At 39.0% G+C, this 15,285-nt stretch overlaps 1 protein-coding gene across 1 annotated transcript in view; it reads left to right on the top strand.

Moving 5' to 3' along the window:
- mtor (mechanistic target of rapamycin kinase) overlaps nt 1-15,285 on the top strand; it is a 166,505-nt gene that overhangs the window by 37,486 nt on the left and 113,734 nt on the right. The window contains exons 19-28 of the mRNA XM_023324507.1: nt 2,599-2,849; nt 2,933-3,019; nt 4,713-4,880; nt 8,164-8,276; nt 9,170-9,332; nt 9,686-9,778; nt 10,059-10,205; nt 10,565-10,707; nt 11,911-12,073; nt 13,058-13,203. Of these exons, the coding sequence (XP_023180275.1) occupies nt 2,599-2,849; nt 2,933-3,019; nt 4,713-4,880; nt 8,164-8,276; nt 9,170-9,332; nt 9,686-9,778; nt 10,059-10,205; nt 10,565-10,707; nt 11,911-12,073; nt 13,058-13,203 (1,474 nt within the window). The remainder of the gene's footprint in view (nt 1-2,598; nt 2,850-2,932; nt 3,020-4,712; nt 4,881-8,163; nt 8,277-9,169; nt 9,333-9,685; nt 9,779-10,058; nt 10,206-10,564; nt 10,708-11,910; nt 12,074-13,057; nt 13,204-15,285) is intronic.

The following is a 15,285-nucleotide window of genomic DNA, read 5'->3' as shown; positions in this document are numbered from 1 at the left end:
TCTTGCTGGATCACAGGGCTGTTTTATGTGCGTTATTATGGCGCTGGAACAATTCATTTTTTTCTATCTAGCTCAAGGCTAAATTATTACAGCACTGTTCCCTTTCTGGGCTGGTCTTGGTCTTCTTAGTGAGCTGATATATTTAAGCATCTTTACACATCTGTTTGTTTTTATGGGTTTAAGTTTGGAATAACAAAATGGTGAATAGAAAAGCTACTTTATTTTGACTGAAAGTGTCCAGAGACAGAGATGTACTGTAGAATATAACTCTAAGAAGCCTTGTAAAACTCTGATGGTCTGAAGATATTTCTCAATAACAATGTTGATCTGTTTCTTATGAGACAAAAAAGTAGATACATTCAGTTATTGCAAGAAATATGACATCACTGAAGATGGAAGCCCAAAGAGATCATTGGCAGTGTTGTATAAAGTACTGAAATCTCAGAGTCAAGTAAAAGTATAAGTACCTCTCCAAAATATGACTTTGGTAAAAGTCGAAGTCACTGACTGAAATGTTACTTGAGTTAAAGTCTTAAAGTATCTGAAACTTCTTGTACTTAAGTATGGAAATTACTGTAAAAATGGATGTACTCAAGTAATGTAATGAAAAGTACAAGTAAAAAGTAAAAGAAAGCAAATGCAGTTTGAATGACATTTTTTATATTTTGGTAAACTTGTCAAATACGCTTAAAATAATGTACCCAACCAAGTGCAGGCAAAATTAAACCTGCTAATAGATATACCTGCAGGCATCATTTAGTTAAGAAAATTAGGTGCTTTACCTATAGCACAAGGTTAACTTAACCTGCTTTACAACTGAACCAGCTTCTTAGTATACCCTCCAGGACAGAAAATACAAAGTTTTTGTAAGCCTTAAGTTTTCCCTTCAAGTAAGGTCAGTGCTGAAAATGAGAAAAATAAATAGTACAGAAAATGCGGCCAACATGAAGAAAAAGATCTGTTACGATTACTCTACTTCACAAATCAGTGAATCAGTCAATGCTACAGTCAGTAGGTGGTGCACACAACTGGTCATTATGCAAAAGAAAAAAAGAATTGGGAGGGAAATGCAGCTTATTGGCATCTGAAGAGGGAGACCTTTTTTGTAAACCTGGTTTTGAACTTGCATGCCTTTCCTATATTCGTTAAATTTAGTCTAAATTGCTATCGCTATGGCTTCTGTCCCCCCTTGAACAGAGGAGTCTAGGTAGCCTGCTCCAGTCAACATTAGGCCTCAGCTAAATACACCACGTGTGGAACTGAAACAATGCCAAACAAAGTTCATTTATGGTCAACGTTTCACAATACAGTAGTGTCTAGTGACCAAGCTATAGTTACTGAAACAGGAGGATTATAACCATTTCATAAGACGTTACCTCGATGTGTTTCTTCAAGTTGGACGGGGAGTTTTTGTAAGATAGAATTTCCACATCTTCGGGCAGGAATAACATACACTTCATGCGGTACGACGAATCTTTAACACCCACGAAAGAGTATATTGTGTTTAAATAAGGCCATGGGCTCTCATCACCAGCTGGTGGTTCCCCTGGAGCCGTGTCCGACGTAGTTGCAGTCGTTGTGGTCTCCGTCTCCTCCTCCATGTGGCTGCTGCTGATTGCGAGACTTGCTTTGTGTTTAATGGGAGAAGCGAAACAGGTGTATCCTATTGGTGGTGATGAACAAGCCCAGGCAAGTAGGATACGGACTTTGTTCGGTAGCCTACTTGCTACTTGCTAATCAGTAGGTGGGATCAAAACACTTGCGTTTCTCTCTCTTGCTTTTTTGTAACGAGTAACTAAACCACACATTGAAAATGTATCGGAGTAAAAGTACGCGATTAAGTTCGGAAATATAGTGAAGTAAAAGTGAAAGTCATCAAAAATTGTCATACTCGAGGAAAGTATGAAGTACTCCAAAATATACTTAAGTAAAGTAGTGAAGTATTTTTACTTCGTTACTATACAACACTGATCATTGGTGGAATTTATCATTTGGTAATATTCTAATATTTTGGGATATGTCTATTAATTGTAGAGTTTAAATCGGATGTAAAAAACACATCCTGACCTGAGCCCATAGGCATTGTGTCTTAACCCGATCCGACCTGATTGATTAACTTTAATTAGAGCTATGAGCCCAAAGTAAATCCAACATACTATTTCAATTAAGAATTTATCGCTTTTGTCCCGTTTTAAGCTTCTAACGTCTTCTAGCTTAGAAGACGCTTGTTGTAACCGCAGGATGAGAAAAGGTCAAATCATCTGGGATGTGTGATTAGTGGGATCTGATCTCTGCTGCAGGTGCAGCGGGTCAGGGCTGATGCACTTCTCCACCCTGCTTACTTACTTTGTCTCCTGAACAGGTTGAACTATCTAGCCCTCTTTTTAGACTATAATAAGTAGCTTAACTTCTGTTTGGTTTTATCTGTGCTGGATGGGTTGCACAGATAAACCCATCCATGCTTCTGCTTCACAGAAGCATGAGATCCAACCTGACCCTAAATTCTGGCCAGAATTATTTGCCTGAGGCTCGGGCCATAAATCTAAGCTCTTTATTAGTTGCCAGAGTCTGAGTCTCTTGATTGCTCTGTACCTCCAGCGGACTACAGCACCAGTGAAATGCTGGTGAACATGGGCAACCTGCCTCTGGACGAGTTCTACCCTGCGGTGGCCATCGTCACTTTGATGCGGATCCTCAGAGACCCCTCGCTGTCCAACCACCACACCATGGTCGTTCAGGCCGTCACCTTCATCTTTAAGTCGCTGGGCCTCAAGTGCGTCCAGTTCCTGCCGCAGGTCATGCCCACGTTCCTCAACGTCATCCGGGTTTGCGACGCCAGCATCCGAGAGGTAAGCGGAAGATCGGATAATTAAAAACACTTTTTTTTCTTTCTAACTGATGAGGTGTAATGTTTTACTCTGTTCTCTTGCAGTTCCTCTTCCAGCAGATGGGAATGGTTGTGTCCTTTGTGAAGATTCACATCCGGCCATACATGGATGACATCTTCACCCTGATCAGAGTGAGTAGCTCTGTCAGCTTTCTTCATCTTCCTTCTCCGTTATGTAATCCTTGTTTTTCCAGTGAGTCAGACAAACAGCTGTAAGCTATTAACTGCATTCATTATTCATTCATTAAAAGGATTTCAGCACATTGGGTGATGAACATAACCGTCATTGAAGAATCTGAGCTTTTGCATTTAGATTCATACTCAGTAAACCTTAGTGTTCAGATAGAAATATTTTAGCACTTATTCTGTCTCCAAAGTTTGCCTCCCTCCTTTGGACCCAATCTTACTTAAGCTGTAACCGCATATCGTTTGTGGCTTTCAGCCCATCATGTGATGCAGAGCGACTGTTAAAGCCATTGCCCCTCCCCCACTTTACAAATACACTTGTCTAGCACATAATCATATGGAAAGGAAAAGACGTCTCCTGATTCTGATACAAAGAAATTGTATCAGAATCAGGATATAATCTGATTCTGATTCTGAATCAGGGTTCGCAAACCTCCTGGGTGGTGGAAACTCCTTGTGATGGAGAGTAATGGAGAGAAGTAAACCGCTGCGCCTTCTGCCCCAACCAGTTAATAAAGGGCAAGTGAAACAAAGGATCTATTCATTATTGCTGCAGTTCTGCTTCTGCATCCAGATGAGGGGGCTGCTCTAGCTATTCAAGATGTACTGCCATGGGCAGGCAGGGCAGGAAGGGGGGGGGCTGTTTAACTTCACCACAGATGAAACCCACCGACTGATTGACTGATTTTGACTTCAAGCCTTCGACTTTAACAGTCGGTCTTTTTTTATTTTTTTTATTTTAGTCGTACTGCTTGGTCGTGCCTGGGTTTTCCAACACAGTATCACAGACAGACAAGAGACACAATATCGGTTCCACCTGACAGGAAACTGTCTCCTTTTCCCTGCCATCTAATCTTCCTCTTTGCTTCTGGCATCTGTAAATTCAGGGTTTCCAGAGAAAATTCAGTCCAGACATTTTTCTCTCATTCAGATTATAGATGGAAACACATTCTGACCAATTTCTGCACTTCCTTAAATGGAGCACGCTCAGTGAGTTAATGCATACGTCTTCATAAAATGAGAATAACATCAGTTCACAAATAATTGAAGAAAGGATCGAGTCACATTTTATTTCAGACATATGAGCAGCAGATTTTCAGAGATTAAAACTGCACATATTGATTATTCTGACAATTAATCAGATTCTAATAATTGGCATATTCTGCAGATTTGCCAATTAAGCTTTTTCTATACAATGTTAGAAAAGCAGTAAAATATGCAAAGAAACAAATTCCATTTTTAAAACAGAATTTGAAGAAGGTGAAGCTAAACTATGCCACTAGTAGAGATGAAGATAAAATATTTCAAAAAGGTGAAGCTTCCCCTGTTTTCTGCCCATGTTGTATTTATTAAACACTATTGTGTTCAAAATAATATCAGTCTAGTCTCTGTTTTGATGAGAAACAGTTTTCTACATGGCAAATAATTTCCATGTAGGTGTATTAGATTAATAAAAAACAAACAGACCCACCGTGTTCAGATGAAGAGCCATACCCAAGGTAAATCTGGCAGCACATGTTTCATTGACCACAATCCTCGTTTTGGTTCTTTGTTGTGTACTTTAAAAAAAAAACAGAGATGTGCATGTGATTGACTTCTAATTAACACTGATATGCTGTATTTTGGTTTTGTTCTGCAGGAGTACTGGACACCAAACAACCCCATGCAGAACACCATCATTCTCCTCATCGAGCAAATTGTAGTGGCTCTGGGCGGAGAGTTCAAGCTCTACCTGCCTCAGCTCATCCCACACATGTTGCGTGTCTTCATGCATGATAACAGCACCGGCCGCAGCGTCACCATCAAGGTAGAAGACGCAGAATACTGCTGCGTTTTGCCTCCCGTTCACAATTTCCTCTAGCATCTCTTTAAACATCTGAATGTGTTTGAGTTAATCAGCTAATTTACTCTGAATAGATTTCAGTTTACAAGAATTGGACATATTTTCCCCCTAAAATGAGAAACAGCACTGCATTCAGCCGGCTTCTGAATATAAAAGAAATGAACTAATTTAAACTTAATTCATTCTTTTGTCTCTATAAAGGTAATGTTGTCATGAAAGAAGGTTTTGTTGTGTGTTTACTTATTAATGTGGACTGGAGGCAGTCTTTGTTCTCCTTTTATGCAATTAACCAGAGGTTTAATCAAATCATGTCTCTAGCTCTGCCATCTGATTTAAACATAATGAAATTATCTAACCCTGTTGGTAACTGATACATAAACACATGATTATTTTTCATGCTTTTTTTAATGACTCTGACTCTGGTGGTTTATACTAGCTCTTTCTCAATTATATTATTTTATTATTATTTACCATTTAGTTGGACTCCTCAAAGTGCTACATGCATTTAGCATTTAATTTAAGTCTTTCTGGCAATATATCTGTTAATGCAGTGAAACACAAATATTGACCTAAAAATTGAACTATGAAACATTACTTCATATGCCTGTTACATTAATCAGTACAACACACAGTGCATTCAGGCATATTTTCAAATGTATTAGCATTTATTGATTCTGCATTAGAAGTAGCAACAGTAATTCAGAGCGTGCTGTCAATTTTTTATGTTTGCAAACACCATTATCAGAGTTGATTATTATTGCTTTTCCACTGATGATAATAAATAATTTGCTACACAATGATGAATCTATCCCATTTAATCCAGGTTTGTTCTTTCAGATCTACTTTATTCCATGCAGTTTGAACTCGGTCTGATCCAATCAGATTCAGTAGATCATAAATTGTAATCTCTGTCTTTCCAAGGAAACTCTCAGCATAGCGTCGGATTTTGAATTTCCGTATTTCCTGGACGCCCCCATTTTCCATAGCTTGCTTCGTCCAGGACAACTTGTATATGTTTCTTTTTTTCTTCTTAATGCATTTTATAATACGACTTATAATCCAGAGCAACTTATAGTCCAGAAAATATGGTAGCTGCAATTCCACATCCTGAGAAAGCATGGGGCAACAGTGGAGAGGAACAACTCTGGTTTAACAGAAAGAAACAGCGGAATAGTGTGTGTGTGAGCGTCTTGGGTTTAGAATGAGACCCAAAACACAGAAGCGCTTACCCTGGAATACTTTCTATGAAAAGAAACACCGGAAGCACATAAACTTAATTAAAGCAATAGTTTCAGATTTTCAATGTATCCCCAGCTAGTGTTGTTTTATAAAACTACTTGTCTTAAATATGTACAGTGAGTCTGCCTTTTTATGTGAGTAAGGGGAATAATAAACATTAAAAATGCTTTCTGTATATCATTCCTGAAAATATACAGTAGTGGTATTTGAGAAGACGTAAAGTTCAAGACCCTTTATTAGTATTGGTACATAAAGCTATGTGCAGACAGCAGTGTTTTATCTAATGAGTTGGAAGTTGGGCATGCTGTTTATCATAAATCACACTCTTTAAGCCGCAGCACCTGGATTACATGTCACGTTTTATCCATTATATTTATTTTCCTTGTATTGCCAGGAGGGTTTTTGTTCAATACTACTGCTGCTATTTTACACCCAGAATGCAACCAGCAGCTGACATTATTAGGGCGTTGTTTTCTGTTTGCGGTTGCTGTCAGTACCCATTGAGAACTTTCAGGTTTAGGCTTTTCACTTCTAATATGTCATTTCAAAGACAACATAAATCTGGAGGTAACACACTCTTCGGTTTCAGGAGCCATTGCCAGCAGTTGTCAGGGTTTCTCTCCAATGCTAAATCATGGCTTTGGGCAGAGAGCATAAACACAGAACCATAAGTAGTGTAGTCATCCACTTTGCTTTCCTTTGGGGCCTTACAGTCTTGGTGTGTACAGTATTAGAAGATAGAATCTAACTTGGTTGCTAGTGTGGAGCATAATCTGGTGACTAGGATACCGACAGATTGAAATTGGGAGTCATGTTACCTAATGGAGCAAATAGAGAGGAAAAGAAAAACATCTCAGCCCCCCACCACCACCACCACACACAGACACTCACACACATAAATACTGTGACTTCCTGCCGTCTCGCCATGTGAACTTTAGACATAGAGAGGTGGTCATGGTGCGCGTTGGGACTGCTTATCCAGAACACTTCGTTTTGTCCAAGCCTCCTCATTCCCAATAAGTTTGTATTCTTCATGCAGCGTCGTCTCTACAGTTAACTAGACAATCCTCAGCTTTTTACTAAATACTGTTTTCTGAATTTGGTGAACATGAACTGCCGATCTATGGTTATAGATTACTTTGCCATACTATTCATTAAATCTGAGTTAAATTGTAAAACATCTTTTTGTCTTTTTATCATGTTTTACAGCTAAAAACTTGAGTATTTTATGTGGTAGACCTCTAGAAAGAAGCGAGTGATCTGTTAAGAATATATACGTATATATTTTTTCAAAATAAAAACGGCTCATGCTCAGATTTATTGACTAGGTTTTAGGAACATCTGTATTCAAATTTTGATTTAGGGCTGAAGGTCTAGTCAAATGGTCTTTGACTAGACCATTTTAATACATGATTATGATTTGATATAAACTATTTCAGTGTAGCTCAGGTTCTGTCCAGCTCTGCATTTCCCTTCCTCTCATTTCTCCCCAGCATGATGCTGCCATCACCATGCTCCATGTGGGATGGTTTGTTTAAAATCATGTTTCATGCTTTTTCCGTCCAGTTTCAGGTCTGCAGCCTGAAACTTTTTGGACCTTCCACAATGCCTTTTAATACCTTTAACCAGAAATGAAAAAGAATCAACCAATGTTGTTAAATATGGATATCATAATAAATGCAGTTTTCAGTATAAATTCCTCTTTTGTCATGGAATAATTGCACTGAATTTACACAACAGAAGATGATTTTTAGATTTATTTATTTTTTGCCTTTAGGTTGGAAACGCTAACTATACATACCCTACATTCACAAAGTTTCACATTTTTCTTTCCTTCAAAATCTAGACATAGAAATGAAACAAAAATGACAACTGAATTCCTCTAGTAGATATTTATCTTCCTTGCAAAAGGTTATGTAATATTTGTGATAGAATAAAAGAAATTAGCATTTTTTTCCCTAAACCTACAGAAAGCTGAAAGTCTGTTAACGTATTTTTATTCTTCCAGCTGCTGAACGCCATCCAGCTGTTTGGTGCCAACCTGGATGACTACCTCCACTTATTGCTGCCTCCTATTGTCAAGCTATTTGATGCCCCTGATGTGCCGCTCCAGGCTCGCAAGTCAGTATTGCAAATGGCGGTTCTCATTTAGTTTTATTGAACAGCTTATTGCAATAAATAAAGATATTACAACATGATTACACTGTAGATGTTATGTGGGTATGTGTATGTTAGCCCTTTGAGGGTTGTTTGTTGTAAAGGCACATCTAAAGGTTTTCCAAGACTCCAGCTGTGTTTCCACTGACCATAAAGTTGTGCATATTGGAATTAAGAAACACTGCAATTTAGAAAAACTCCTCACTATTTTTGATAAAAGTTTTTGCTCTAGCATGTGATGGTTTTTCAGCCGTATGAAAATTTACGTATTTCATAAAGCTGCAGTGGAGACACTTTTTTTCGCAAGTCACACCATGTGAACTTTATCAGCAGCAGTGGCCTGATTTTAGGCATTGGCCTCTTTGGACAGTACACAGCCGGCTCCACGCATCTCAGTTAATCAAAAGTTCAGTTGGTAATTTGAAAGTGTCGAATCCATAGCTGTTCAGTTAAATGATTGACTATCATATAAATATATACGTAGGCACTCCTATGGGGCTTGTCGCGCCAACGCGCCACAGTAAGATTGGCTGAACACACTGAAACATGAATCTCTTGTGAGGGAAAACGTTTGTTGCCCCATGATTTTTAATGACTCATCACGTATTCACAAACGTATTCACATTTGATTTTAATATAATTTCTTATTTAATGGGAACACTGCGATTGCGAAATATTTTTTTGACGTCAGCTGAACGTGGGCGTTTAGCTCATACTTGTAATAGAAATGCAGTAACTCGTAGACTGGTGTGTGCCACCTCTATTTTTACCTCTGTTATACTTTCAGATGGTTCTCTTTTTGTCTTTGCATCTTTCAACATCTTGCCAACATATTTCCTGGTTTTTCTCTGGGTCAGGGTCGCCCTGGAGACGCTCGACCGTCTAACGGAGTCCTTGGACTTCACAGACTATGCTTCCCGCATTATCCACCCGATTGTTCGGACTCTGGACAGCACGCCGGAGCTGCGCTCCACTGCCATGGACACCCTGTCCTCGCTGGTGTTCCAGCTGGGGAAGAAGGTAGCCGTGTTAGCCTCCGAAGCTCCCTGTAATTTCAGCTGAGGCGAGGCGCAACGCTCAGTCTGAATTACTTCCTGCCAGACTGCTTATGTCACCGAACGGTTCCCCTTTGGGGAGGCAATGTTTATGAGTGGATGAGGTCACATGTAGCCTCTCTTCTCCCCACAAGCCCTCTAGTTTACACCCAAAAACACTTGCATTGTTTTGAGGTGTGACCTCTGAACCGCCAGCGCTGCTTTTAGCTCTGTAGGCTTCAGAGAAGGACTTTGATCTGCGTTTATCTTGTGGTTGAAGTTGCAGACCAAACCACAGAAAATCCACAGAGATTTTTATTTACTCTTTCTTGTTTCCAGTACCAGATTTTCATCCCTATGGTGAACAAAGTGATGCTGAAGCACCGGATCAATCACCAGCGCTACGACATTTTGATATGTCGCATTGTGAAAGTGAGTACCTCCCGACATATTCACATTGTTCATCGTTAAGCACTCTCATGCTCCCATTTGGTTTGAATATTTATTTTCTCTGTGACACCAAATGTCTTCACATGACTTAAACATCATAAAATAAATATGTTGCGTCCAAACTTTTGTTTATAAACAGCCCAGATGGGAGGAGATATCCTTCTGCGTTCATTCATAAAACATGTTTTGTAGCTTTGGTCAACTGTTTGAATGTGTGTGGGCTGTTTGCTTGGGGCCTCTGTGTGTGTGTTGTTTATGATAGGGTTACACTCTCGCAGAGGAGGAAGAGGACCCTTTAATTTTTCAACACCGGCAGATTCGGGGCAATCAAGGTGACACTCTGGTCAGCGGCCCCATAGAGCCAGGCCCCATGAAGAAACTCCATGTTAGCACGACTGCACTCCAGAAGGTGGGTGCTTAGCAGTTTCCTTTCTTCAAAAGCGACATGTTCCTATAATGAAAGATTGCAGCGCTTAGAGCCCAGTGTTTGTTTACTGGAATCTCTGCTGGTGTTGATGTCACACCTCGTAAACAACTCTGACTGAAAGGCCACAGTTTATTTCTTCTCAAAAAATATGAATCAACAAATTGGCGACTAGTTGAAATGAAAACCCTCCTCAAAACGAGCAGCAGAGCTCAATGGCTTGCAGGTGCAAACTTTTGGAGCGCACAGGGATCACGGCGCAGTTCGAATGTGAGGTCTGGAAAAACTGATGCTCCCACACAGTTCCCAGTCAGCTTTAAATCCTTGCCTTTTTCTTTTCTAAGGCCTGGGGTGCCGCTCGAAAAGTGTCCAAAGATGACTGGCTGGAGTGGCTGAGGCGTCTGAGCGTGGTCCTGCTCAAAGAGTCGTCCTCCCCGGCTCTGCGATCGTGCTGGTCTCTGGCGCAAACGTACATCCCTCTAGCCAGGTACAGCGTGACTGACACGTCTACTTTTCAACGTTTACTTCCTCCACAAAGTAATGCTCCTCTTTCTTTTTTTTTTTCTTTTTTGGTTTTTCTTTTTTGAAACTTTAACAACTGTGATAAACCACAGTGAGTAAAAGCATTCCCATAGTTTTTTTTAAAGAGAAGACACAAGTAAGTTTGGACTTTTTCCTGCAGTACAGCTGCAAAACCTCATCACATCTGGCTGTACAATGATCCTATAAATATACAGCTGCGTGTCTGCACTCGTTTATAAGTTTGAATGTATGTAGATGGGTCTTCGGATGGAAATTAGCATTAAGCTAAATATGGTATATTTACGACAATATTGGACGTTCATTAATATGCACACTCTCATGTTAAATAAATGAAGCAACCTTAAAAAGTCTTAAATTGGTTTGTCTAAAATTAAGGCCTTAAAATGTCTTGGTTATCTACAGAAAATATAACTTGAGCATAAATATGTCAACTGCGGGTCTTAAATTTTGTCATAGCAAAACTATTTCATGTGTGTTTTTTTTTTCTTGTGGGACATTTCTGTCAATCAAAAGTATTAAATCGCACCAAACATCTTCATTGAATTTTGTGGCTCCAGGCTAACAACAGCTAGCTACTAATATCCCCTGCTAGCTAGATGGCTTTCTTAGCATGGACACAAAGGGTTCAGTTGTTGGTTTGTTTGTAATGCAGCGAGATCCCCCATCTACTCCCTATATTTGGTCTTAAATTTCAATGAAGGTGACATTAAAAGGTCTTAAATTTTGTTGTGGCAGGACTATTTGCCACAACAGTTCGGTCAGATGTTTGTGACCGAACTACTTCATGAGTTCGGTCACAAACATCTTTATTGAATTATATGACTCTAGGCCGCTAATATACCTTTGATAGCTAACTAGCTAGCTTTTCTGCCTCTATCATGGACACTAAGCCAGGTTCACAGTTTCTGCTATGCTTGATCTTGATTGTAATGCAGCAATATCCCCTAAATTTACAGTTTTTTTAATCTTAAATTTTACTCAAAGTGGGATTGAAAAGTCTTAAAAAGTCTTACATTTTGCTTGCTGAAGGCTAACCCTGGATTGCCTTCTTACTAGTTCCTGCTTCTGCAAAATACTTACATTGTCATGTTTACTCACACATTTTCTTTTCTTTAAACTAAATCCAGCTGTCTTTTCTGTGCTTCAGAGACCTGTTCAATGCTGCTTTTCTGTCCTGTTGGTCGGAGCTGAGTGAAGACCAGCAGGATGAGCTCATCCGCAGCATCGAGTTAGCTCTCACCTCTCAAGATATAGCCGAGGTCACGCAAACGCTGCTTAACTTGGCAGAATTCATGGAACACAGTGATAAGGTAAGCAGGAAAGTGCATAAAATCACACAATCCCTTTTCATATCATGATTTTTGAATCGCTTTATACTCTGGACGTATAGTCCGGAAGATACGGTATAATAAGAGTACAGGCTACATTATTGTATTCCTGTGTGTTCCCTTACACTGAAGGAGAGTTGTGTTGTTTTTACACCAGATAGTTTGGTAAATTTGATTCAACTGGGAACCAAAACTGCAACATTTGTTACATTTTCAGCTGCTGCAATTCTTTCAAAATGCACCAAAGAATCCAAACCCTTTAAAAACCTGTTCCCCTCCTCCCCAAGAAATACTGAAGGAAACATGAAAACCTCTGTAGAAGACACTGAGCACAACTTCATTCTTCACAAAAAGTAAACCAAAATGTAGTGGTGTCAGATTTACGGGGTTTTATGATTTCTCTTGTCTTTGGTGAAAGACCACAAGCTATTTTTCCCACTAGCGCTAGACATAAGTGTTTGTTTTGGTTGTATTTACCCAGAATGCTCTGCACCGCTTCCTGCTTTTGGGGCAGTCTTTTTTCGCTATTAAAAGGTTTACTATAAACAAAGTTTGGTTTGCATCCTTGTTGGTTTGTGCAATCATTCACGCAGTAACCATTGACCAATTTTCCAGTGAAATCAGCTAAATAAGTGATTTTAGGCCATCTGATTATTTTACTGGAAGAGGAATCTGAAACAGCTGGTGAAGACTTGATGACAGACCACACAACCTGGGCCGTTTAGCAACAATAGCGTCACTTTGAGAACTGAGACTCTCATGGTTTGGTCCTTACTTCAAAAAAGAGAAAAAAGAGACTCCTGGTTGGACTGCTACTCAAGCCCACTGAAAATAAAAACTTTAGCTGCTAATTGCCACGTGGAGGTTAAATTAAAAATGACTTATGTATTTTTACTCGGTTGTGTTTTCATTTGGGGGGAAAAAGAAAGGTTTGGTTATTTTATATGGCTCCATTTCCTTTTCCAGGGCCCTCTGCCCCTCAGAGACGATAATGGCATCGTTCTGCTTGGAGAGAGAGCCGCCAAATGTCGTGCCTACGCCAAGGCGCTGCATTACAAGGAGCTGGAGTTCCAGAAAGGCCCCTCTCCCCTCATCTTGGAGTCTCTAATCAGGTGGGAGTGCTGAAAATTCATGAATTACTCTTCCAAAAAGCAAGCTCGCCTTTGTAAGTATTGAACTAATTCAGCCATTAGAAACACAATCTCTAAGTGAAAGAGACCAGCTTTCATTTTGCTTTTTTGTTCACCTGACTTATTTGATTGTAGAATTCATAAGGTGATCAGTAGTGTTAAGAATCTCTCTAGAATGTGTTGTTGCATCTGAAATTCAAAGTCCCATCTAAAAAAATTTGCAAAGAAATTATATTGTACTTCTCATGTTACCCTGTGGTACAAGGTTTGGATATCTTTTGTCAATTTTTCCATGCAGTTTTCTTGTCCTTTTCCTTTCTATACTGTTGGCATGGCACAGAGAAATCTGTTTTCCAGCCATCTAATTGGACGCTCGCCTCCTTTTCATCTGTGAGTGTCTGGACTTGTGTTTCTTCAGGGCCTGTTTTCAATTTCTTGGGAGCCGTGATGATGATGAATGATGGGAGCCGGCACTCTGGTGTTAGCCCCATCTGGTTCTCACCTCTCTAGGATTTCCCATAAAAGATTTTGCCTCAGCTTTGCAAAAGTACAATGAAAATGTCGTCTTTATTCAGAGCTGGCACTGTTAGGAAAAATGCTTTAATTTCTGCAGGTATTGTTGATATTTGTTGGAGACATTTTAGTTGTGTTTGGGGCTACTCTTGCAGTTTTTGAAACGTTATTTTATTTATAACTATGACTTTTTAGAAAATCTGAACTGATGGTTTAATTCTGTAACTGTTAAAGATTCATTGATTGAAGTTTTATGGTAAATTTTAAATTTTTTATTTTTGTGAAGTTTTGATCTGTGTAAAAATAACTTAGTTGATTCCAGTTTCTCTTTAAATAACTACCTTATAAAAGAATGAACAGCTTTTTAATATAACTGTCTACCATAAAGTGCCTTGGGAAGTAAGTAAGAAAGGGGAAAGCCCCTTGAACCTTTCAACCACTTGCCGCTTTTCTTTGAAAAGTTCAATGGGGCAGAATACTTTCACAAGGCACTGTAGCTTCTCTGAGAAGTCATTTTTATATGAGATATATTGGAGGTAGAGGCTATGTCACACTGTGCAAGAGAAAAGTTGCTGTAGATCTTTTTTTTTTTTTTTTAACAAATATTTTAAAATAATGACAAAATGATAATAGAGTTTACATTTTAAATAGTCTTTAGAATCTCATATTAGTTTGATTAACAGAGTCAAATTTGCACTACATTCTATATTTCCTACAGATGTAGACATTTACCTTAATTACAAAAATGTAGACATAACATAACAGACCAGAGCTGAGAAGACAAAGAACAGTAAAACTTTCTCCAATCCCTTTAGCTTTCCTGTTATCTGCTGAATCTCTCTCTCGTTCTCTCTCTCCCACAGCCTTACTAACTACAGACATGCCTTAACATGGCATAAAATAGTTTTTTTTTTAGTGACTTTCCACATCTCTGTGCTTACTCTGACTTGATTTCCACCTCACTTATGCTGAAACAATCAAACTTTGAGTCCTTTTTTCTTCAGTAACAACTTCCAGACCCAAGAATGTTGTTTTTGCCACATTCTTGCATGTTGACTTATCGGAAAAAAGTTTTTTTTTTTCTTTTTTTGTACGTCTCAGTTACAATTCATTGGTTGATCGCCAGCTGATTGTGTCTTGTTACTGTTATTCTGCTCTATACCTTGAAACACAGCTGAAGTTTCTGGAACTTGCTACTGTGCTATTCTTTAATGATCTTGTAATGTCCACATCCATTACAAATCTTTTAACAACATGACTAAATATGACAGAACCTACATCAAAACTCTAATAGTTGCATCTTTTTTCAGATGCAACTTCATCAGATTTTAATTTTTTCTAGAAGCCTATAATACTTACCATAACACTGATGGTAAAAGCCTCTTTGGAGAGCACTGTTAACTTTTAAAGTCCACCGAAAAACTGGAGCCACCAATTTACAGCAACCCAACCCTCAATATTCCTTGTCATTGCTCCCTTTATGGTGATAAAGTTTATCACCATGGTAAGTGCCTCTTGTACTTGCTCCCTGCACTACTGCCGAATTACAGA

Source organism: Xiphophorus maculatus, chromosome 1, assembly GCF_002775205.1.
Source record: "Xiphophorus maculatus strain JP 163 A chromosome 1, X_maculatus-5.0-male, whole genome shotgun sequence".
NCBI lineage: Eukaryota > Metazoa > Chordata > Actinopteri > Cyprinodontiformes > Poeciliidae > Xiphophorus > Xiphophorus maculatus.
This window is presented reverse-complemented; position numbering and strand designations above follow the sequence as displayed.